At 35.6% G+C, this 23,751-nt stretch overlaps 1 protein-coding gene and 1 long non-coding RNA gene across 11 annotated transcripts in view; one reads left to right on the top strand and one right to left on the bottom strand.

Moving 5' to 3' along the window:
* GRIA4 (glutamate ionotropic receptor AMPA type subunit 4) overlaps positions 1-22,565 on the bottom strand; it is a 372,300-nt gene extending 349,735 nt beyond the window's left edge. For 7 of the 10 annotated variants that reach the window (XR_012423660.1, XR_012423659.1, XM_005579503.4 and 4 more), the window contains exons 1-3: positions 22,210-22,565; positions 21,567-21,740; positions 20,223-20,381 (exon numbers count right to left, since the gene is read on the bottom strand). Coding sequence is in view for 8 of the 10 variants with exons in the window: in XM_005579503.4 (XP_005579560.1) it covers positions 20,223-20,381; positions 21,567-21,654 (247 nt within the window). In the remaining 2 variants the exon portion in view is untranslated. The remainder of the gene's footprint in view (positions 1-20,222; positions 20,382-21,566; positions 21,741-22,209) is intronic. The other 3 variants (XM_074015139.1, XM_005579501.4, XM_074015138.1) reach the window with 1 other exon arrangement.
* Positions 22,566-23,008: 443 nt separating this feature from the next.
* The window catches only part of LOC123568699 (uncharacterized), a 135,802-nt gene continuing 135,059 nt past the window's right edge, over positions 23,009-23,751 (top strand). Inside the window, exons 1-2 of the long non-coding RNA XR_006692162.3 lie at positions 23,009-23,209; positions 23,318-23,398. This is a non-coding gene — a long non-coding RNA (uncharacterized lncRNA). The remainder of the gene's footprint in view (positions 23,210-23,317; positions 23,399-23,751) is intronic.

Here is a 23,751-nt window from a genome sequence, read left to right as displayed (position 1 = left end):
TCAATTTATAACTTAGACTCTGAAACTCAAAGAGGATGATTAATTTGCCAACAATTCACATAGCTAATGAACAGCAAAGCTGGGTGCTGAATCCAGGCCTTGCTCCAGAGGCTATGCTCTTCTACACCAGAGAGCCAATTTTGGAAGAATGGAAGTGTTTCTACAAATGAAAAAACATGATGACAGACATTAAAGCAGTGCTATGGTTTTGAAATTGGGAAAGTGGAAGCTTAAACAGACGTATTTGGAGTAGAGGTTCTTTTGTGGAGATGAGATGGGAAGTCAGCTAAAACTTTAGACTGAAGAAAACCCAAAACAATAAGAAATAATAAGAGATGAGAGAGGAGGAAGACATTAATTCAGTTCATTTCATTTTCTTACATCTATCCTCTTTATTCTCTAAATTGATACTGCATACCCATGACAGAATTACTGTCCTTGAATTATCAATCCCCTGTCCAAATCATCCCTGTTATCAAATTCAAACTTTTATTTTATTTGCTTCTAAAGTCCTGAATTTATAATTAGGCTTCTCCCCACCTGTTCTCCCTCCCTCCAACACTATTCATTCATATCAAATGAGATGCTTTCCTGTGCCACCTCGTCCCTTTTTGTAGCTTAGGGTTTTTTATTTGCTCTGTTCAACACTCTTTTATACCCCTCTTTACCTCCTCATTCACTCAAGATTAAACTTCACTTTCTAAGTCTAATTTTTATAAAATCTGGCCCCTCCTAATAGTATTTCTTTGGCAATTATGATACAATGCACAACACCTTCTAATTTAACACATTCTTATAACATTATTTCATAATAAGTTGCTTCTGTCTTTCCAGCATATTATAAGCTTTGTAAGGCCCATGTCAAGTCTGATTTTCTTTTTCAATAAAGTGTGTGGCACAGCAAAGAAAGCAAGACAGTTGCCAAGTGAACATTCAGTTAATTAAAGTTACAATTGAACATTTAAGAAGCTGCATATTAACAGGGGCAAATAACTTGGTGGCAAACACACACAGAGATGCATAAGTAATATAAAATATAGAAGTGACAAGTAGTTTGTGATCTATGAGACAATATAAGTGGTTCAGATTCACAAATTGTTGAGTCTAATCTGGGGCTGCCAAAGGATTTTGTTTTATTTCATTGCTCATTTCTCTCCATATAAATTCTGACATCTAAGTAAATCGGTCCAATTTTACTTCATTAATCAAATTAGTCTGGGTAATGCACAGTCCTTTTCTTTCTTCTGTTATTTCAGTTTTGTTCGAGATAGCCAAGCTATCCTTCTGGCTCATGAAAAGAGAAAATGTATTTTAAAGTATATTATAGATACATGCACTAGCACAAGTGAGGCTGGCTGTCTCCTTCCCAATATAATCACAGCTTTTTTCACATTACACTGAGATTTTCAGTGGTCTTCACTAGACTGTGATCTACTTGGGAGCAAAGAGACCTGTGTCCTTAGAGTGAAATATTACTTTAGACACAGAAAAATTGTCTTTGGGTACAAGTGAGAGGATTTTAGTAGGTCTAGATACTTTGTAATAAACAAGGTGGAGAGTAGAAGTGAGAAAGAACCTTTGGGGTTTAGATGAGAATTTTAAACAAAGAGCTGTGATGTCCCTGCTCATGGGCAGGCATCCTGGCATAATTCAAGTGAAATAATCCGTATGAGACATAAGAACTCAGAGGGACGATGGAGGACAACTTGTATAACTGTCCCTTTCACTTCAACACTCTCATGATAGGACTCTGAGATTCTAAATCTTGAAGGCAAGGTGTTTTAATGAGTAATGACCTTTATGATCCTTCACCAGTCACCTACTCATATGGAAAAGTCCATAAAAAACTGTTTTCCATTTTTTAATTAATTTTTTAACATTTTAAAAAAATTATTAATCTTTTTTTTCATTAATGCCTTACTTGGATACTCAAAATTTGAATTAAAACAGTAACATATAGCCATCAATCCTTAAATCCCTTCGTTTTCATATCCACGTATTTAGTGGGGTTTTTTTTTTTTTGACCGAGTCTTGCTCTGTCACTCAGGCTAGGATGCAGTGGCATGATCTCAGCTCACTGCAACCTCCCCCTCACGGGTTCAAGCAATTCTCCTGCCTCAGCCTCCTCAGTAGCTGGGATTACAGGCACATGCCACCTCGCCTGGCTAATTTTTGTATTTGTAGTAGAGACGGGGTTTCACCATGTCAGTCAGGCTGGTCTTGAACTCCTGACCTCGTGATCCACCCTCCTTGACCTCCCAAAGTGCTGGGATTACAGGCGTGAGCCACTGCGCCCCGCCTAGTGGGTGTTAATTTAGTGCTATTATACGCCAGGCATTGAGCCATGAGTCAAGCAGTAGAAATTTACTCACAAATACATTAGCATCCCAGTCACTTAGTGTGGGGAGTGTAAATAAATAATAATATCACATGGTATCACATAGTAAGGTAAGTTCAAGGTGCCTTGAGATCATAGCAAAGTGGAGCCTAAATCAATCTGGGGTGGTCAGAAAAGACTACCTAAAGAAAGTGACCAGATGGCCAAGAGCCACAGGCTCACTCATGCAGCTACTGTCCTTTATACAGAATTGAAAATAAGATATGGTTAGTAAGTTATAGATTTCAATTGATGATGACAAATGCTTGTAATCACAAATTTTCTTGGCTCTTTTAATGAGCTATAGTAAGCAAATGTAATGATGATAATTTTAGTTCATTAAAGCTTATTTTCATTTTAAATTAATGAAAGTATGTAACCAAAGAGATCAAGCATGGCAATTACCAAGTGGGTAAGATATGTAGACAACAAATGCTGATAATGACTAAATTGCTAAAAGATCCCCTTAGTTTATCTGTTCCTTTGGACAGAGCAAGACAAATTCAACATTTTGTAACAAAATCACCACATTTTCTTTTATTTAGGTATTGTGAATCAGGAAAAGTGTTAATATATGCTCTTTGTAAACATGTAAAAATTTAGAACTGTGTACATTAAAAATGGAAATTCTGCATTATAACACGAAAGAAAAATAATCACTATCAACATTTGAATATAGTCTTTTTCAGTCTCTTTTATATACTATTGTTCTTTTGAAATGGCAATCAAAAGAGATCCCATATTTTTCCCTCACCATTATATCTTATGTATTTCCCATATGTTAAAAATCTCTAAATCATGAGTTTAATAGCCATATAATAATATTTATAATTTAGCTATTCTGCCTAATAGCCCATTGCCTGCGGTCCAATAATTTTCAAAAGCTAGAGTATTACTATCACTAAATGGAAATGGAAAATGTCCCTATTTATGTATTTTCGTGTTTATTTTTAATTTATTTTTTTAGAGACAGTGTCTCACTTTGTCACCCAGCCTGGAGTGCAATCATAATTCACTGCAGCCTTCAACTCCTGGGCTCAAGGGATCCTGCTGCCTCAGCTTCCTGAGTAGCTGGGACTATATAGCAGTGGCAGCCATGCTGACTATTTTTTTTTATTTTTTTGGGGGGGGAGAAGAGGTTTCACCATCTTGCCCAGACTAGACCTTTAAAATATGATACAATATAATTTTTGCACACTGATTTTGTATCCTGAGACTTCGCTGAAGTTCCTTATCAGCTTAAGGAGATTTTGGGCTGAGATGATGGGGTTTTCTAAAGATAAAGAGGTTAAGACGTTGCTGTTTTGAAAATAAAATACTATTTTAGCAACAAAGTCCTCTCAATAAAAATATTGAAACTTGTTTTCTAATCTGTGATTTATCAATTCTATAAAACGAGGCTTATTTTCACAGTGACTTTGTTTGCATAACACACAATCATTAGCATATTTTGTGAAATAAAGAATAAAATGCTAAAGGTATGTGCATTATTCTGTTCTCACGCTGCTGTAAAGAACTGCCTGGGACTGAGTAATTCACAAAGGAAAGAGATTTAATTGACTCACAGTTTCACATGGCTGGGGAGACCACAGGAAATTTACAATCATGGTGGAAGGGGAAGCAAACATGTCCTTCTTCAAATGAAGGCAGGAAGGAGAAGTGCCGAGCAAAGAGAGAAATCCCCTTACAAAACCATCAGATCTCGTGAGAACTCACTCACTATCATACCCCCTTGATTCAACTACTTCCCACCCGGGTCTCTCCAACGACTCATGGGGATTACAGGAAATACAATTCAAGATGAGATTTGGGTGGGGACACAGTCAAACCGTATCAGTATGTATATATTATATATGAACATGAAAGGTCTGATATATGATGCATAACAAATATAGTGATTTATAAAGTTATTCTGAACTCTATATGTGTTGGCTGTATTTTTATTTTTAAGAAATAAATTTGTAAATAATGGTGTGCAAAGGTATGCACATGAAAGTTCATAATTCATTATTTTGAAGAGAAGGAATAACCATATCTTGCAAATTATTTATGTTACTATCTCACTGTATTTTTCCCTTTGGCAGGCTCTGTGTGTGTGTGTATGTGTGTGTGTGTACATATACGCACATATATATGATGGCAATTGTACTAATTATTATTTTAATCTTGCAATTGTTCAACTCATTTTTTAACAAGTTTTTATTACTCTGTAATATGGGATTGAGTGGCAAGTCACGGTTGTAGTACAGATTCTTATTTGTGCCAACTAAATTAAATAATTAACCTCTATCACGAATAACTTTAAAAAGGTGAAGGATGCTTGATATTTAATCAGTAATAGACTATATAGTGTTCTATAGGCATCTGTATTAATTGGTAGGGAGATTTTATTGACTTTATGCATATTATAAAAGGTGCTTAATTTTTGTTTACTTTCCTCCCACCAAATGCCAGCTCTTTTCCAACCTGGTTATTATGACCGACTTGGTTGACAGTTCTGAAGATATATGATTGCAATGATAAGCTAAGTATTTGTGGCTAGAACTAACAGTTCTTGCTGAAAAACAGTGAGCAGGATTACATACAATAATGGGTTTTACAAACAGCAACTGAAGTAACAAAATAGCATTCCTTGTCTAGGAAACGGCTTCTTAGTGTATTTGTTATGGGAAAGGAACCACATTTTGCTGTATACATGAATGATGAACCGTGCTTTTAGAAGTCTTTTTAAAACACAAATATAATTATGTTACAGACTGCTTAAAATAATTCTTGTTGTCTTCTGTGGCAGAATATGGCATAACATCCTTATCCTATTCTCCAGGGCAGTTTACAAGGCCCCTCCTGCCTCTCCAGTGCTGTCCAGTCACTCTCCCAACCCGTCCACTCCACCACCTGCCATCCCCGCTACCCCTACTCTCTTCTCCAGATACATTATCGTTCTCCAATGTCATCCATACACCTTACACTTTTTCCTGTAATGCTGTTTTCTCTGCCTGAAATATTTTTCTTTCTCTTTAGAGTATAGCAGAATCTCATGTGTCTTTCAAGGACCAAGCAGATTGTCATATAATTTCTGAATTTCCCCCCAGCACCTTATGAGAGGTGAAGAAAAGGAAATAGAAAATATTGGGGTAAAATGAACAGCAGTGTTTTCCTGTATCATTTATTTACTAGAATTTCCAAATATCTGCACAAGACAAACAATGCCCCTATCTTTACTTGAACATCAGTCAGGACTGGTGTGGAATATCTATGCTCCTCTATATCACTGGTGCTTTAAAAAATTACTCGACTAGCTCTATGAGCTCCATAAATCAGTATTACATTTTGAGGGCATCTTTTTTTTTGCATCTGACTAGAACATTTTTCTACCATGACCCTGGCCCTTCTGTAAGAAAATATAACAAAATAATAAAAATAAAAACAAAGCATATAAAGAGTCTACATAAAAAATTCCTGAATCTAGAACTGTTGGCACAAGTCAGATGGAGAACTCTCATGATCAACAGATTTCCTTAAGCAGCTTGGCTGGATCTTAATTAATTTAACCATTCCCCAACTAACTATTGCTAGGTAATGCTGTAATGAAATGTTCGTGTCTAGAGGTTTTCCTATATTCATGGGGTCAAACGATTCCCAAGTTTAATGGCTTTTGATAAATTGTTACAAATTGATTTTCAAAGGCTTTGTATCAATTTTAAATGTCCCAGCTATCTTGAGTGACTTAACATTCTCTTCATCTTTACCACCAAAATTAGCTAATTTATTATGTAAAATTGTTATCTCAATTTGTTTTTCTCTATTAAGGTTAAATATACTTCACAGTTTGTTTACTGGGCTTATTTATTTATTCCAATGTGAATTATTTGTTATATATCTTCTGTCCTTTCTTTTCAATCTGAGTGCCAGGGGTGTGTGTGTGTGTGTGTGTGTGTGTGTGTGTGTGTGTGTGCTTTCCTTTATCCAATGTAGTTGCATTGAAATATTTCCCCAAGATTTCACGGCCCTTATGTTTGTTTTAGTTTAAAAAGTTTACCAGTATAGTGAAATGGCAACTGTTATGAACAATATGGAGAAATTTGATCAAATTAATTATTTTTAAAAGAATCCACATGTAACTGCCCACACATACCTAAAATGTATTCATTCATATCCTGGCATCATCCCACATCTATCCTATATCACAGCCTGTTCTGCATTTCAATCAGCAATATGGATAATCATACAGTAAAGAGTCCAACAGAATTTAAAATAGTTTATAGCTAGTTGAATTAAGATTGAGGATGGTCTAGATGTTTCCAAACAAATTAAATTTTAAGAGTGAACATAAAAAAAGATCTCTAACTGTGAATTTTTAAAAATGTTCTATGGAGAGGTTAATTTGTAGCAATTCGTGTGGAAAAAGAACAGAGTGTGAGCATAGACTTAACAGGAACCAATATAGTGATGCAACTGAATAATTAAGACCCAAATAATCTTGGGCTACTCTTTATATGTATAATGCCTAAATAATTGGAAGTAATATTCCCATCCAGACAGATCAGGTTAGGCCATAATCATGAGTGTCAGGAATGTGGAGTTTAATTCTATACTGATCCTAACAGGAGCGTATTGTGGGAGTTAATTTCAGTTATTATATTTCAACAAAATTTCAGTAAGTCCAGGGGACAACCAGAATGCCAGAATTTGGATGTTAAAGGTTTTAGAAACTATGTTATGTAAAGAAATGTTATTTAGCTTGAGAAAGCACTAAAGGGATGTGTGATACCTGTTTTTTAAAAATGCAATGAGTGTGAGTCATAAGAAGATTAATCAGATTTGTTTTGTGTTATTCAATTCTGGCTAAGAATTTGTTGTTATAGATATTTAGTCAAGAAACAGTCTCTCTCTCTTTCTCCCCTACTTCCTCCAACAAACAGTCTGCAAACATATGCATACAGAACATTAATGTAACAGACACTGTAATAGGCCCTCACGATAGAGTTTTTAATATGGTATCATCTTCGTTGTCACGGAACTCACAGTCCGTGACAGTGTTGACAGGTTATCTATCTATCTGCCTATATATGTCTGTCTGTCTGCCTCTCTCTCTATCTTCCAAGGCGTATACAAGATACAGAGACTACCAAAAAGGAAATTTGATTATTTAAGCAAAATCTGACCAACATCTGTGTTGAATGGGATATCACAAAGACATTTTTAAATTTATAATCACAGTATCTGTGCTGCTTTCCAAAAATAATGTGCATAGTCTAAAGGTATATATATTCTATATGTAGTACTTGTATACATATGTCTTACATATACATATATAATACGATTTTAGAAAAATCGAAGATGTAAAAACAACTAAAAATGTTTAAAATGAGGAGTAATGTTATTACTAAATAGTAAACTTGGAAATGAGCTTCCTAGTTGTCAGAGAAGATAAAGTAACATTTTGACTTAACAAACTTCCTATTAAGAAAGGAGGAGACATGCATGTTTTCTTGGGAGGAAAAAAGGGATCACTTTGTATTGATGTTAAATTTTTGGAACAAAAACTGATGAATTCCCTTTCAGACTTGCCTAGGAAAGACTGTATACATAGTTAAAGATTAAGTAATTAACCAAGGATAACCTAATTTCAAATAAGGAGGGAATAAAGAGTTATGAAAACTAACAAATTGCTCGTGAGATTTACTATAGAAGGTGCAATGTAGATGATCAAGAACTGAAAGGAGTAACGTCATACATCTGACTCTAACCCACTCTTTCCAAGAGCTTCCTAGTTCCAAGAAGTGCTGAGGAAGCAGCCAATGTCTGAACAGATGGGATTCTCCTGAGTGTGCTTGCTAGTTCACCTGGGCTTCCCAAAAGGGCTTTCTCCTACTTTGAGAGTGGTTTGTATAAGCATTTTCAATTTCTTTTGTCAGCAGACACTAAATGTTATATGCACCTAGAATTTATCTTCTATCAGATTTAAATTTATCAAAGTGCAATCTGACCAGCGCAATGTACGTCAATTTGCACAGTCCTAACTTCTTTCTTCTAGGATATATTTTCCTTATACTCAGCTCATATGTTAAATTGAATTTAACGGAAACAAATGAGAAAAAATGCTTAAGATAAACAAAATATGTAATATTTATTTTGGATCTACTGTCCCATTGTCTTCATATCCTTCACTTGACTTTTCGCTAATATAACACAGGAAAAGTGTTAGCTATTTGAAGGATACCCCAAAGATGAATGAAGAGAAAACTCACCACCAATTTCTCATTCATTTATTCAAAGATATTTACTGATTCCTATTTTGCACCAAACATTGTGAGAGGTTATGAAGACAGAGTGTTTAAAAAGTAAGACACAGCTCTGAAAGTTTTTATTCTAATGAGAAATATAGATGATAAATAGGTAAACAAATATTTGGAAATAATAGTTACAGATTGTGACAAAAAAAAGCAAAGATGATCATTACATTGGCAATTTGATATAGAGTGATTGGTGTTTTGGTGTGGGATAAATTAGGCTACAGAGGTTAGCCAGCAAAGTTTTCTGAGATGGTGATGTTTAACCTGAGTCTTAAAGGTTCAGAAAACTCTAGTTAGGCAAATAACTGTATTGGAGGAGTCCAATAAAAGGGAATGGCAGGTACAAGGGCATACCAGAGTGGACCCCAGAATGGTGAACAAGACAAAGAAGTAGGCAAGAGTCAGTTCATGGAGGACCATGGTAATGAGTTGGAATTTTATTCTAAAACAATGAAAAGTCATCGGAGGGTTTTAGATACAGAAATAACAGTCTCTGATTTATAAATTCGGAAGGGTACCCCCTGCTCAAATATGTTAAGTAGATGGAGAAAGGTAAAAAGCAGAAGCAGGAGATTAATTATGAAATTATGAAAGTAGTACCAATTGGGAATGCAAATGAGAACAACTTTTCATTTGAGAACAAAAAATAGTTCTAGCCTTTGATCCAGCAATCCCATTACTGGGTATCTATACACAGGAAAATAAATCATTATAAAGATATCTGCACTCATATGTTTATCACAGAGCTATTCACAACAGCAACATCATTGAATCAATCTAAGTGTCCATCAGTGGAGTACTGGATAAGGAAAATATGGTGTATATATATATATATATATATATATATGTAAAACAATGGAATATTACTTGACCATAAAAAAGAATGAAATTGTGTTGTTTTCAGCAACATAGATGGAACTAGAGGTCATTATCTTAAGTGAAACAAGTCAGACACAGGAAGTCAAATATTACATGCACTCATTTATAAGTGGGATCTAAGCGATGTGTACTCATGGACAATTGAGTTTGGACTAATAGACATTGTAGACTCTGAATAATGGGGGGCGTTGGAGAAGGGTGGATGGTGATAAATTACTTAATGAGTACAATGCACGTTATTCAGGTGATGTATACTCTAAATGCCCTGACTTCATCACTACACAATCTATACATATAACAAAATTGCATTTCTACCTCATAAATTCATATAAGTAAAAAAATTAAAGTAGAACCATTGATTTGAACATGGAGGGTGAAATAGAGATGGAGAAAGTGAAAATGTAATGTATTTTGGAGGGAGAGGCAAGGGGATTTGATCAGGTGGTGAGTGACAGAAGAAAGAAAAAAGAAGGAATTAATAGAAGGAGCAAGACTATCAGAAAGGAGTAAACAAGTGAAGAACAACAAATAGGACAGCTTCAGAAGACAAAGAGCAGAATTTCTGTCCAAGCTCAAATTCAGTCAAAAAAGAGCATCGGTTTTGCACAAATGTAGCAGTTCAAAGTACTTTTAAAAGAGCAGCTTATGCAAATAAATAGCACCAAAAAACCTCACAATGATCAGTTTCTAACGTAAGAAAATAAATTTCAGAAGAGTTAGTGTTACAAATATAAGATTAAAAATTATAAATATGTTAAAAAAAGCAGAATAACATTTTTATAGTTGTAAGGCTAGGAATGCCTTTTTTATGCTAACACAACACCCTGAAGCCATAAAGAAAATGAGTCACAAATTTGGCTAAATAAAAAATTTAAATGTTTGTGTGGCAAAAGACATCATAAATGAATCTGGAAGCCAAAGGGAAAGTGGAAAAATAATTTGCAACATACATGACAAAGGGTTAATTTCTATAGTATGTAAAACACTCTCACAACTGAAAAAGGAAATATTTGCAAAGGAAAAGAACAGAGAAAGAAGGACACAGATCTGATAAATAAGAGAAAATTGTCTAAGCCTCCTAATTAACCAAAAATGTGTAAATTAAAGCAGCAATGAGAAATCATCCTCACCCATCAGGACAAGCAAAGATTCAAAAAACTGATAATCATTACTGTTGGCAAGTAATAGAAAAAAATTATTCTCACATACTGGTTGTTGTAAATTTAAATAAATTTTGAAAAGAATATTTATTAAAAGCATAAATCTAAATTATTTGATATAGCAATTTCACCTCCAGGAATTGATCTTGCAGGAATAGTCACTCAGGTACAGGAAGTTTTACTGTTGTTTAGTTTGTAATATCAAAGACCTGAATGTAATATCAAAGACCTAAATGTTGATCCCGAGGGGATTGAGTACATTAATAATAGAAAATTCATACCATGGCATGTTATGCAGCAGTACAAGAAAATGAAGCAGTTTTTAAATATCAAAAAATACCTTTTATGATTAACAGAAATAAACCATTAATAAGATATAGCTATAAAATATTATCTATTAAATACTTTTATTTCTAGATATATACTAGAAGCTTATGTTTAGAGTACTGTCTGTTTCTCCAGGTCTATACAGAAAAAAAAGTCTGGAAAGATCTGTAGCAAACTGTTTAGTCCGATTAGCTCCAAGTGCTGAGATTAAGGAATATTCTAACTTTTTAAGATTTCTGAAGTATTTGAAATTTTTACAAGTATGTGTGAGTTTTAAGATAAAAATATAAAAAATGGGAAAATCACAGGGCATAATATATTTAAGGTCTGCTCATTTTGAAATAAACATATCAGCAACAAAAATAAGCAAATAGTGATTACAGCTTATAGTATAATTTTTGCTATTTCTGGAAAAACAGAGTGGCTTATTGAAAGAAGGAATATATCTCAAATATTTGTTATCTTTTATTTCTAACATAGCATTAAACTTTTATTGACAATATCAACAGTTTTCTTAAGTCAGAGGCACCCGATGATGCTCTAAAACTGAGCAATTTGGAGGTAGCGTGGTGTTCTTTAGGACACTCATCACCATATTTATTTGAAATCCAAAAATATGACCCCCCCAAAAAATAGAAACAAAATACTTGATAGCTCAGTAAATATTTAAGTGAAGCATTCTGAAAAATAGTTTTGAATATCTGCAGTTATCCTGAAATCAAATAATTTTGCTATAAAAATATGTAGTCTGGCCAACTAATGAAGCATCCAACACTGTTTACATAACAGTTAAAAGAGTCATTTAGTCGTTTTTACAGTTGGTTGTGTTTATGACATGAATTTGGCAATATAAAGTAATGGGGGTGTTACCATTTAGGATTCTGAAATTTTTGTGCTGCGTTACAAACCACATAGAAAAATCAATATGCCCATATTTGTTGGAGTAAGTAAAAGTTGTGACAGAGGTAACTTTAAGAAAAACATCTTGATATCAGAATTAAGAGTTAACCGGCGACAATCACACTGAATGTTGGGCATTTTGTCAGTACTATACTGATCAAGATGCTGTGGTATGAATGGCAGGCAAATCCTCTATTGGCTAAGAAAACTGACTTTAAATTCAGATGCCCTGGATACTTTGTCGTCTTAGACAAATTTTCTAAGCTATGCAAATCTTCAGGTTCTTCATCTATAAAATGAGAGTAATAAAATGCCTACTTTTGAGTTTTGTAAGAACTGAGATCACAAAATCTGGTACACAGTACTCTTTATAGTACTTATTATTATTACAAGAGGAGGAATGAGTTTCAAAGAACAAGGAGTTGTCAGCAATGTCAAATCCTGCAAACTATTCTGAGACAACGAGGCATAAGAAATAACAATTGGATTTACTAATTTGTAAGTCACTGATGACCTTCAAGAACACAGTGTTCCAGGAGTGGTGATGGTAGGGAAAAGTAAATGGTGATAAAAATAGAATGAGCTGATGTAGAATATGTAACACTTTGGGTAGTAAGAAAATGAATAAAAATTATAAGATGACAATGTGAGAGGCAGAGGACCAAGCCAAGGGGTTTTCCAGCTAAGACACACTGATTATTTTCTATGTTAAGGAAGAAGGTAGTAGAGATGGATTTCATTAAAAAAAAATTCCTGGTTGGTTTCAAGGCTAAAATCTATTCTGCTTCTAAAATGATGAAGATGGGGAATGAAGAGCCTTTTGTTCATCTAATTTATGTGTGGCTCCTTTAGGGCTGAAGTACTGGGCCTTTTTTGTGACTGGAACTCATTGAGAAGCTGTTCAAAAGTTTGATTGTGTCTCTGTAAACACACACACACTGTGCACAAGTACACACAATTTTGCATAAAATTAGGAGAATTCATTGACCTCCTTTAATCTATCAATGAAACAATCCTCTCTCTGAATGGCCCAAAGATCTTAGATAAATTTACCCTCTCTTAAGACTTAAAAATAATTTCAATGAATATGGCTTTAGACTTGTGTACATGATTTAAAATTAACAATTCAATGAGAAGTCAAAACATTTTCTATGAAATATCAAAAAATCTATTTAAAATGACTTTAAAAAATATAAATATAAAATATAAATAACTTGAAATGTTAAAATTGGCTCAGATATACAATTTCCATATGACACAGAAAATGAAATACAGATATAACTGATTTCTAACTATATGTGGAACATTTTCCAAATTATTTTCTAATATTCATAAAATTTATATGTTATATATGTGATTTATCTGTGTTAATAGACTAGGAAATCGAGACTGAGAAGTGTTAAGTAACTTGCCCACTATCAGGCTGCCAATTCAAACTCATCTGGCTCAAAACTCCAGAGGAGATTATCTCTCCATATCTCTAAGTGAAAGAACATTCTAGGCCAATATATCCAAAAACGTATGTAGTATTAGAATCTTTATGGGGTTGCTTTTTTTTTTTCCTGGCCAAATACAAAAGAATATTCTGAAAAGGAAAGGAAAAGACCTATGTTGAAGATATTACAATTATCTTTGCAATCCTTTCTTTAAACTCTGCAGTTGTCAACAAGGTTGAGCACTGTTTACTTGATAGTTTCCCTATCTTTTGGCTTCTATTAAATTACTCTTGCCTCATTTTCCTCTGAATTCTGTGACCCCTTGTCCTCAGCCTTCTTTGTTTTACCTGTTTCCTCTCTCTTCCCCTCAAACATTGGTTCTTCCTAGGGTTTGATTCTCAGCACTCTTGGCACTGCTTCTGCTCTCTTTGGGTGATCTCATTCACTTCCAAGTCTCCAAGGCTCACTGATCATCTGTCTTCAGCTCAGACTGAACCCAAAAGCTCCAGACACACATGTCCAAATCTCTACTGCACATCCCCCTTTGGATGTATTTTTAACACCTCAAAATCAGTAAGTCCATTGTAAAGTCACTCTCCCCACTCAGATCTGCTCCTTCTGTGCGTTGCTTCTTTACTCACTATCTAAACATTTGCCCAAGCCAGAAGACTGGAAAAACGTCTTTTATTTTTACCACACTTCCCCTGCACCCTCCCACACAGACATCCAACCAATCATGAAGTTCCATCAAAATTTCTGCATTAGATCTGTGTGCTTTTCTCTTTCCTCCATGCTTCCACTTTTATCTCAGCAGCCATTATTCTAAATAGTATTACTTTAAGACTCGGTCAACCGGTCTTTTTTGTCCCATTTTGTCCTCTTCCAATTCATTCTCCCCCTTCAACCTAGCCTGTTCTTTATAAATGTCATTAATTGTGTTCCAATCATTTATGGGTCCCTCTTTGTATTCAGAAGAGTGTCCTGACCACAGCTACATAACCTCTGAGATCAACAGTCCCACCCCTTAGCACACCTCCTCTCCTCACATTCAATACTACTGCCAGACTAATCCATGTTCAATGGCTCAAAGATGCTTGGCTCTCCCACAACTTGGTGTCTCCTCATTTACCACTCCTTTGACGAGGCATGCTCTCCTTCCTTGTTCTTTTTCAAATGACTCAACTAGATCTTAACACCAGATCATGCAATATCATCCTTAGGATGCCATGCCAAGTTTGGTGTAATTATCCTTCCCGTTTCCCTGTCCATCCCTCTCCTAGCAATATTTCTCTGTCATAGCACTTTACCATATTGTACTGTAATCTTTACTGTAATCACTGACTTGTCTGTCTTTCCCACTGTACTATCAGCTCCTTAAGGTCAGCAACTACTCTTATAAGTTTTTGTGTTGCCAGCTGCTAGCATAATGTCTTGAATAAAGTTGCTCTTGATAAATATGTTTAATGAGTAAATGGATAATTCATTATCTCATCTAATGAATGAATGGATGGTTTCATTACATAATATGACTTCAGCCTTTGCTCTGTCATTCACTGTCATGTGATTCATGAATAAGTTGCCCAGAACTGTGTTGCCCTGTTTTCTTCAAAATGTTGCAATTAAATTAGAGAAAAGATAAATGGCAATTCCTGTTTCTTTCTTAATTCAGGCAGGCTCAATATAGATGTTTTCTTTTCTACACCCTTATGGCCTTCTGGCAAAAGTACTAGGATAGTAGGTATAAGAATTGGTTCAAGCTCTGGCTTTGTAGTCTATTACCAGAGAGTCTTTGGAAAGTAAAGTAACTCCTTTGTACCAAAGCTGCCTTAACTAGAACATAATTACTTTCTTTTTAGACTGTCTCACTATAAGATTAGCTTGAGGTCAAATAAAATCATATATATATGAAAAATATATAAATATATATACACACACACATCTATAGTTTTAAAAAATCTATGGGTTGTCATAAAGTGTAAAGTGTATTGTTATTTATCCTTCATTTTAAAATCCAGAACAATAATAACAGTACTCTAATAAGATTTTATACATATACATTTTATATATACATTTTATAGGTATAAAATCTTATATATAGATTTTACCATATATATATATATTTCCCAACGTCAGGAAGTAAAATATTTCCTCCTTGAGAAATAATGCTTTCCAGATTGAAAAAAAATTAGGAATTTTTTTGACAGCTTTATGAAAGCTTCATCCTATGACAACTCTAAAATACATCAAATATATACATATTATGCATCATCCTATCACTTAAGAAAGACAAAAACTGCAAGAATATGACTCATATCTTTGTCAATCTCAGGATGAAAAATTAAGGTAAGAGAGAAAACATATAAAACTAAAGAATTATTTAAAATCAACTTAGAAGCTTGCTACCAATTCAAAACAAGAAAAGCCAATGAGAATCACAGTTGAGTCACATCACTCATTTTCCTAAATATAGGCAAAGGTCAAATACTATTTAATTCTGGTATTTCTTTACTAACAACTTTGCAGGTCAAGTCATCTGAATTTTATCTGTAGCATGTTTAAGATTATTATATTAGTCCAATGTAAACTCTTAGAATGCCCTTTTAGGACTTCATGATCCTGGAAGAGAAAACGTGCATAAATATTTAAACATAGTTGAATTAAACAAAAAATGTTATGTTATTTAGTACACTTAAATTCAGTGAGTTTTTATTAAGTACCTACTTTATAAGTGGAAAATCCTGCAGCGCCTACTAAGTTTAGTGTCACATCTTCAATGTATTTAAATTAACTAAACAACTTTATTTTACATATACTTTTACAAGTACTTTGTAAAGTACTGCTCATTTTGGATACTTAAGAGTCCACAAATAAATCGTCCACACAGAATTCATATTTAACTTAAAAAAGAACAGCTTTTTCATCATTACTAGGGCATAATATTGATTCTATTTGTGATTTTTGCCTTTTCAATCCATTATCTATTAAACAATTGAATAAAATGATTCCAGCTAGAAAAAGGGAACAAGGTAAAAAATATCACTCTTTAAAACAAGAAAAATGTTAATCAATCAGTCCTTTCTATCAAAATTTAAAAAGTTGAAAGTAGTCTATAAAATTCTATTATTATTTCATCAAGGTGATAATACACGTGTACTTGATCCATTCTATTGGTACTTCCTATTGCCATCTGAGATTTAAATGACTCATTTCAGAATCTGAATATTTCCGGATTATATTGGACAGGGACTGCCTTTTTAAAGGGCTGATTCTTTTACAGGATTTCCAATGTAGCTGAATTAAACTAATAATCAAAATGACTAAAATATATTTATCATTTGCAATATTTGGAGATGGACTAATTTAGTATTTGCATTATTACTTCCGGTCAAACTGAACATATATCATCCCCCAAACCAAAATATTTCTATCCATTAACTATTGAAAAATATGAGAAAACAGCCAGCTTTTGAGTTATTTCAAATTGTTTTGTGTTGGACATATCCAATTAAACTAGCATTTTTGTTTGCAAAGGTAACTATTTTGTTATTTACCTGTGATGCAACAGTATGACATTTTAATTAAAGAAGGTTGCCTATATTAAATTTATTTTTAAATGTCCATTGTGTCATACTTCATATTTCAGATACATCGCAACAAAAATGTATACTTGTAATTATATTTTGAAATTTGACTACAAGGGCTATTACACTCACTTTTTTTTGTTATTGTAATAGGTCATAATTTTGTATTATCTGTATTTCACATAATTTTAGCTTAATATTCATCAAAGTGTGACTTTCCAACAATAGAATAATTGGAATAAACTGTAAGCCAAAATTGTTCCCTCCTCAGGAATGTGGGATTTATACCCAAAATTATAAGTTTAAATTAATCAGGTTTAGACTTATGAGGATGTAAACTCTATACATAGAATAGTTTATCTTACCATAGTATTCTTAGAGCACTAATTTAGTTTTGAGGCAGATGAACCAGCATTAAATAAGCTGTCCCCTAGATAACCAACACGCTTTATTCTTTGTCTTTTTTTTTTTGAGTATACATTCCACAAAAGAATTAAACATATACTGTTTAATGGCCCTTATTCACAGACAGACCAGATCCTGCAGTTTCACAAGGAACCACTGTAGAAAAATCATGACTAAAATAAACTTAACCAGCCACATATTATGTCTTTATATTTAATCTAACATTACAAATTTAAAAATCCAGTCCATCTCATGGTGAGGAGTAAGTTTCATGTAAATTCTCTAGAATATTAAATTTCAAGACCTATTTTTACCCTTTTGTACTCAAAGGCATAGAGCTTGATAAATGAGGTTGCCTTATGTTTACTGCTTACGTTTTACCTTTAATTAGATTGGAAAATCACGAGTCTGTATGGTCTTGGTCAGTCCATTCAACAAACACCAATCACCTGACCCACACTTTGACTATTGATTTTTTTCCCAAATTCTGCTTAGATTTGCCTTAAGGATGTTCAGCATACTCATTTGTCAAATTAACTTTCCTTTTCTCTGCTAGAAAATGTTTTCTCCTTATTTTCAATTTGTTTTCTCAAAAAAAATTTTAAACATACGCAAAATCAATTGTATGTGATTATAACAAATATTAGATCACTAATACTGCATTATACTTGGATTCTAAATAAACAGACTTAAAGTTTACTCGTGTCAATTTTCTCAATCCTTATATGTTAAAGAACAGCATACTCTACGTTTCATATTTTTTCTACTTTTTAATTCTGTATGCAACTTGCTAATATTTATCGTGTTTACAAGTCCTTTACCAGTAACACTTGATTTCACATATATTTTTATTACATAAATAAAGTAATACTAGTTACAATTATCCCAAATGAGGTTAACAAACAAAAAGGAGGAAAAGAGGATTAGCCTCATAGAGTTTACATTGGAAGTCACAATACAAACTTTAGAATATTTAAGATCTTAATTTGTAAAAATGAATCAAAATAAAACAGATATATCTGCAACTTGTAAGGAAATCTTTCAAAAGTTAATAATAATATTTTAAAATAATTACTATTGATAAAGTACTTTCACATGTATTTGGATCATAGATTACTTTTAAAGGTAGTACGATTTGTACTGACAGAATCTTAGGAGAGACATGAAACAAATACTTAAATAAACAAATAATATTTAGGTATTAACAAGAATGCTTTCCTTAGAACTACTTAGAATGCTGACATCCCTTTTAAAACTCAGAACATAAAACTAATAACTGAGGAATTTTACCAAAAGGACTACCCACAAACCTAGTTCTAATTTATGTGTACTTCTGATTAAAAATAACTCCCTTTTGCTTTAATGCAATATTGATTTTATCACCAAATATGTCAAGAGATTTTTAAAAATTAAGTAGCAACTCATAGAATCTATAGCCTTCCTGAAAAACAGTATAATTCTACACTTTGCAAAAGTGACACATGCTTCAAGCTCCTCATGAAACTAAGTTCTAAAAAGAATTAACAGTTAAAGAGACACCAAAAATTAAGAAAAATTAATCATGTTATCTGCTAGATGAATTAACAGCCGACACACACAAATTAAATAATTTAAGGTGATGAAACAGATGTCCTCCAGACAAATTTAAAAACATTGTTTTCAATTTCACTAGTTTCTTTGTTCAGTACACTTTCTTGTACTGAAAGAATTTTAAATAAAAATGTACCCAGCTTCATACGATAAAAAGGCTTTACAATTCAGCTTGAACATTTTATTAACTGTGAAAACATGCAAAATTTTATGTAGAAACTATTCCTGCTTCTTAAAATTCTATAGTCATTACCTGAATTTATTAATTGAGAACATTGGTAAATTAGCATATAACTGTGAGGAGGTATTTGAAACAGGCACTTCCTTCCAGAAGGAAAAGGCAATACAACTGCTATTGACTGATCATGTTTCAATGTGTTTTAAACTAATATGCAGAGTTGATTGTATTTTTTTTTTTTTACGTTAAATTATACATTATCCTGGTGAGAGTAGAAGGAATTGTACAACTGCTTTCTTATGGCATTAGGTGAGCTCACCCGTTTAGTCTCATTGTGTGGGATAGTAGATAAAGCTGGGTTGGTTGGTGAATTCAGGTGGATGGGAGCCTACTGTGATTTGGCATCGAGGTAAGGATTCATGGAGTTATATCCACAGGATATATGCATTACGTGATAGTAAGAGGCATTTACAACCCAGAATATAAGGGCAGGGCAGCCTCAAGTGACATCACCAGATCATCTGCAGCGTCAACCAACCGACTCAAATATATATCCTCCACACCACCACTCCCCTCTTTTTCTCACTATTAGCAAGCCTTCCATGGCCTTCATCAATGTAAAAGAGCATGTGTCTTCTTTAAATGCAAGACCTATGCTTACTCAAGTGAAAAGCAAATAAGAAAAACCAAAGCAACAGAATAAAAAACTAGCTTGAGCACAATTTTCACTAAATTGACATTCAGATGATAGGAATAACACTAAAATGTTAAAGGAGAATTTAACTTGGATGATCCAGACAGCTAATGAATAAAAGAGAAAGTCAGGAAGAAGCAAAGAGAGGGAAGAGAAGAAAGAAAAGAAAAATAAATTAAAGAAATTAAAGAAAAGAAGTAAATTAAAGAAAACAAAAGAAACCAGCTAAATATCCCTGAGATGAAGTCTTGTTTTTAACTCTGATTTGTCCTGAAACCAGGCAACTGTGGGAATCTTGAAATTCTTTCTAAAAAAAATTAAATAATAACAAAGAGGAAGAGGACTCTATTGCTTGGTTTTAATTCTCTTCTCATTTTTCATAACTTATGTGTTACTTACAGGCATTTGTTACAGCAAAACTGTTGGCTGTCTCAATGTTGTCCACATGAGGTACCAAATTAAAAGGAGCTTCCGACGCATTGGGGCTGGTGTTATGAAGAAAAATTGCTAATCGAAAAGCAGTGTATTCCTGATCTGTGTTTCGGATGAAGAGGCCACCTATTAAAAACAGCAGGAAAAGCACATTCAATGTTTCCTCTTGTAAACATTATACCCACCCCAAGCACAGTCAAATCTACTGCCATTCACAAGCACATACAATTAAAGAGCTATACTTGCCACATCTAGGGAGACTGCCCTTTGTCCCTAAGGTGCATGCTTAGTGGTGTTTAGAGCAGCTCAGCTTTTCCTTGTCCCAATGTGTCATGATCACAATGACCTCTGAGACCATTTAGTGTATGTTCCTTTCTCTCCCTTGCCCTCCCCGTGATTCCCAGCACACTGCTACATCAGCCACCTCAAGGCATCTCTCTCTAAGATGCATGCAGATGAGCAGAAAAGAGATTTACATTAAAATACGGAAATGAAGGGATATAGTGCCACACAGGGAAGAGGGAAATCAGCAAGAAGAAATGAACTTTATTTTCCTGCAGCTCGTGGACTCAGCCTAATTAACTCCGTTTTGTGCACAGTCCACGAGAAATGATGCAGTGTTGAGGCTGGGCTTAGCTGGAAGAAATTCAATAGCTGCGTCCCATTAAAAGACAGTAGAGGAGAATAGCAAGAAAAGCCAAGGATGGAGGGTGTCCCTGGAAATAGAGTCGAGGTAGAGAAATAAGGGCAAAAGCTTCAAGAAGAAAACAAAATAAAAGGGGAGAAGCTTCCTGGAAAGGGATCTAACTTTGGAATCTGCTAACCGGTACCAAGAAAAGGCAGGGAGTACGGGTGGAAATGTCTTTTTCCCCAAACAGTGTCTTTCTGTAATAGCAAGAAAGCTGCGGCGTCCGGAATGGGAAGAAGTGGATTTTTTTTTCTTTTTTAAACAAACTCGACATCACTTTATGCTTTAGAGAAAGAGATGAAAATAAATATCATACAAAATACAACCAAATTCCCCGAAAGCTTTCCCCCAACTTATTTCAATCCTACTTAAGCGACTATAGCCAAAGGTGGAAATAGGGTTATGGGTTGAGAACGGATGGGTGGGCTGCCCTGGGTGTATTCCAAAGGAACCCGCACTAAAAAGGAAGTCTTTTTGTAAAGGAGAGGAAGGAAAAAGAAGGAAACAGAGGGGAAGGAAACTGCTGAAGGTTTCCCTGAATTGCTTATCAGCAACTCATTTAACTCACTTTCGGATATCTGCTACAACCAGCCACATGCACACCCCATCGGAACACACCTTACCTATTTGCACGCTGCTCGGAAAGGCTCCCATGGCGAGTCCCCAAAATCCAGAAAATAACAAGACAATCTGTCTGCAAATAATCCTCATCTTCTTTTCTCCTCTCCCTGGCGCGCGCTCTCTTTCTCTCGCACTCTTCCTAAAGGCTGTTCAGAGAAGCATTGAAGACGATGGCGCTAAAATTAAAATCAACCAAAAAAAAAAAAAAAAAGAAAGGAAAAAAGGAAAGAGGTTTCGGTGGTTTAAGATTATGACTATTTCCCCTTAGCAATCCATCGCGAGCCGCTAGATTTTTCCCGCAGTCTCCATAGCCCTGGGAGAGGTTTTCTGTCCGGCTGCAAATGTTGCACATGCAAAAGATGGTGGTGGAGCGTCTAGTGGCTGCTCGCAGGGATGAGACATGCGCTCTATCTTTGCCTCACTCGCACTCGCGCTCGCCCCTTGCTTTCTCACATACACACAAACACTGGCGCCGCGGGCGCCGCGGCCGCCGCACGCGGTCCCCAGCTCGCACCAGCCGACATCCCCCCAAGCCTGCACCAGCCCGGAGCAACGCTGCCCTCCCGGTGTCCCCTCCCCGAGCGCGCACTCCCTCCGCACACCCCTCGCCCACCACTCGGCTGGCTTCACCCCCTGGGTGCTCACCGGAGCGCCCCAGTCTCCCCGACACTCCGGAGCCAGTCAGGAGACAGGTTTTCCCTTCTCACCACTCGCTGACTCCCTCCTCTTTTCTTCCTCTGTTCGCAGAGGGACCGACTCTGGGGATGGGCACCCCCAGCGCCCCTCTCTTGGTTTTCCTGGCACCTCTGCTTCCCGGCTGCGCTAGGCAGAAAATTGGCCCACGGGCCAGGTCTGCAAGCCCCAATCGGGGGCTCCGGGGGATTAGTACCTCCCCATGCCCCCGGGCCCCTGCCGCATCCTTGCAGGTTCGCGAGGAGGACGGGCTGCCTCCCTCTCCTACAGTCCTGGCTTCCCTCTCAGCCTAGCCCTCTTCTGCCACTGGGCTGCGCGCGGGGGACTCCGGTCCTCGCTGCAGCAAAGATTTCTCACCAGCAAACAGCCCGGGAATCTGGAGAGCTTGACAAGGGAATGGATGAGGTGAAAGGGTTCAGCGAGGGATGGGAGGAGAAAAGACAAGCAAAGGGCAGCCTCGGGCGGGTTTAAGAGGCCAGGACCAGGAGAAAAGAATTGGAGGAGGTAAAGATGGGAAAGAGAGCCAGAGAAGTTGAAATATCCTGGGAAGGGGAGGAGGGGGTAAAAGGTTATTTTAAATAACTGACAAAGTTTAGGGTACTGAACGGGATGGGGGAAAGACTGAGAAATGAAAATTGAAAGAGGCCTCTAACATTCTGTTTGAAAGGCATGAAGCAGAAATAGGAATAAGAACTGTGTGAAGTATAAAGTAGGAAAAGTGATTAAAGATCCGATTGCTTTCTACCCAGTCACCCATTCCGGAGGACCCTTTCTTTCTGTGCTGTGGTCCATGGCAGCAGCAGGAGGGACACAGCCAAAGGCTGATGAAGGACCAGAAGGGCAGTGCTTGGGGCGGTGGACACAGGTGTCTGACAGGAAGATAGTGTTTTTCGTGCACATCTCCTCTTGTCTGGGACTCTGGAATGCTCACTGTGCTCCACGCCACCTCCAGGTAGACTTAAGCACTTCATTGATGATGTCAATAGTTGTTTTGACTGGGTAGAAGTGAAAATGAATTATCCTAGAAAGTTTTGGGGTTACAGTCTCGCTTCCTCTCCAGAGTCACCTTTAAGATTCTCCTTTCATCTGGCTGCCTTGGACTGAGCTTGTGCCACACTCAGAAGCAGTCACTGTGGTAGCCGTAAGTGAACAGTTTCTGATTTCCTCTGCATGGTTTGAGATTTCCTGATCTAGTTACTAAATATAATCTCCTGTTCCAATAAACTGTGTGAGAGAATCATTAGAAGGATAGGTTCTCCTTAAAAGTTAGGGAACCTAGGGTGACGTCTGCCGTTAAGTTTTTAAAAAGAATATAGCAATTGCCTAGGTTTGCCTGAGATAATATTTGAGAATACAATGCTTAAAGTTGAATTCTTGCAAGGGACTTGCAGAAAGCCTGGTAACGGCTTTTTGAAATATGCATTACCTCAACTCCTTCAAGATTTTTTATTTGATATCACTGATTACCTGAATTTGTAGTTTATAGATGATACT

This window comes from Macaca fascicularis, chromosome 14, assembly GCF_037993035.2.
Source record: "Macaca fascicularis isolate 582-1 chromosome 14, T2T-MFA8v1.1".
NCBI classification, from domain to species: Eukaryota; Metazoa; Chordata; class Mammalia; order Primates; family Cercopithecidae; genus Macaca; species Macaca fascicularis.
The sequence above is the reverse complement of the archived record's forward strand: the minus strand, read 5'-3'. Positions and strand labels throughout refer to the sequence as shown.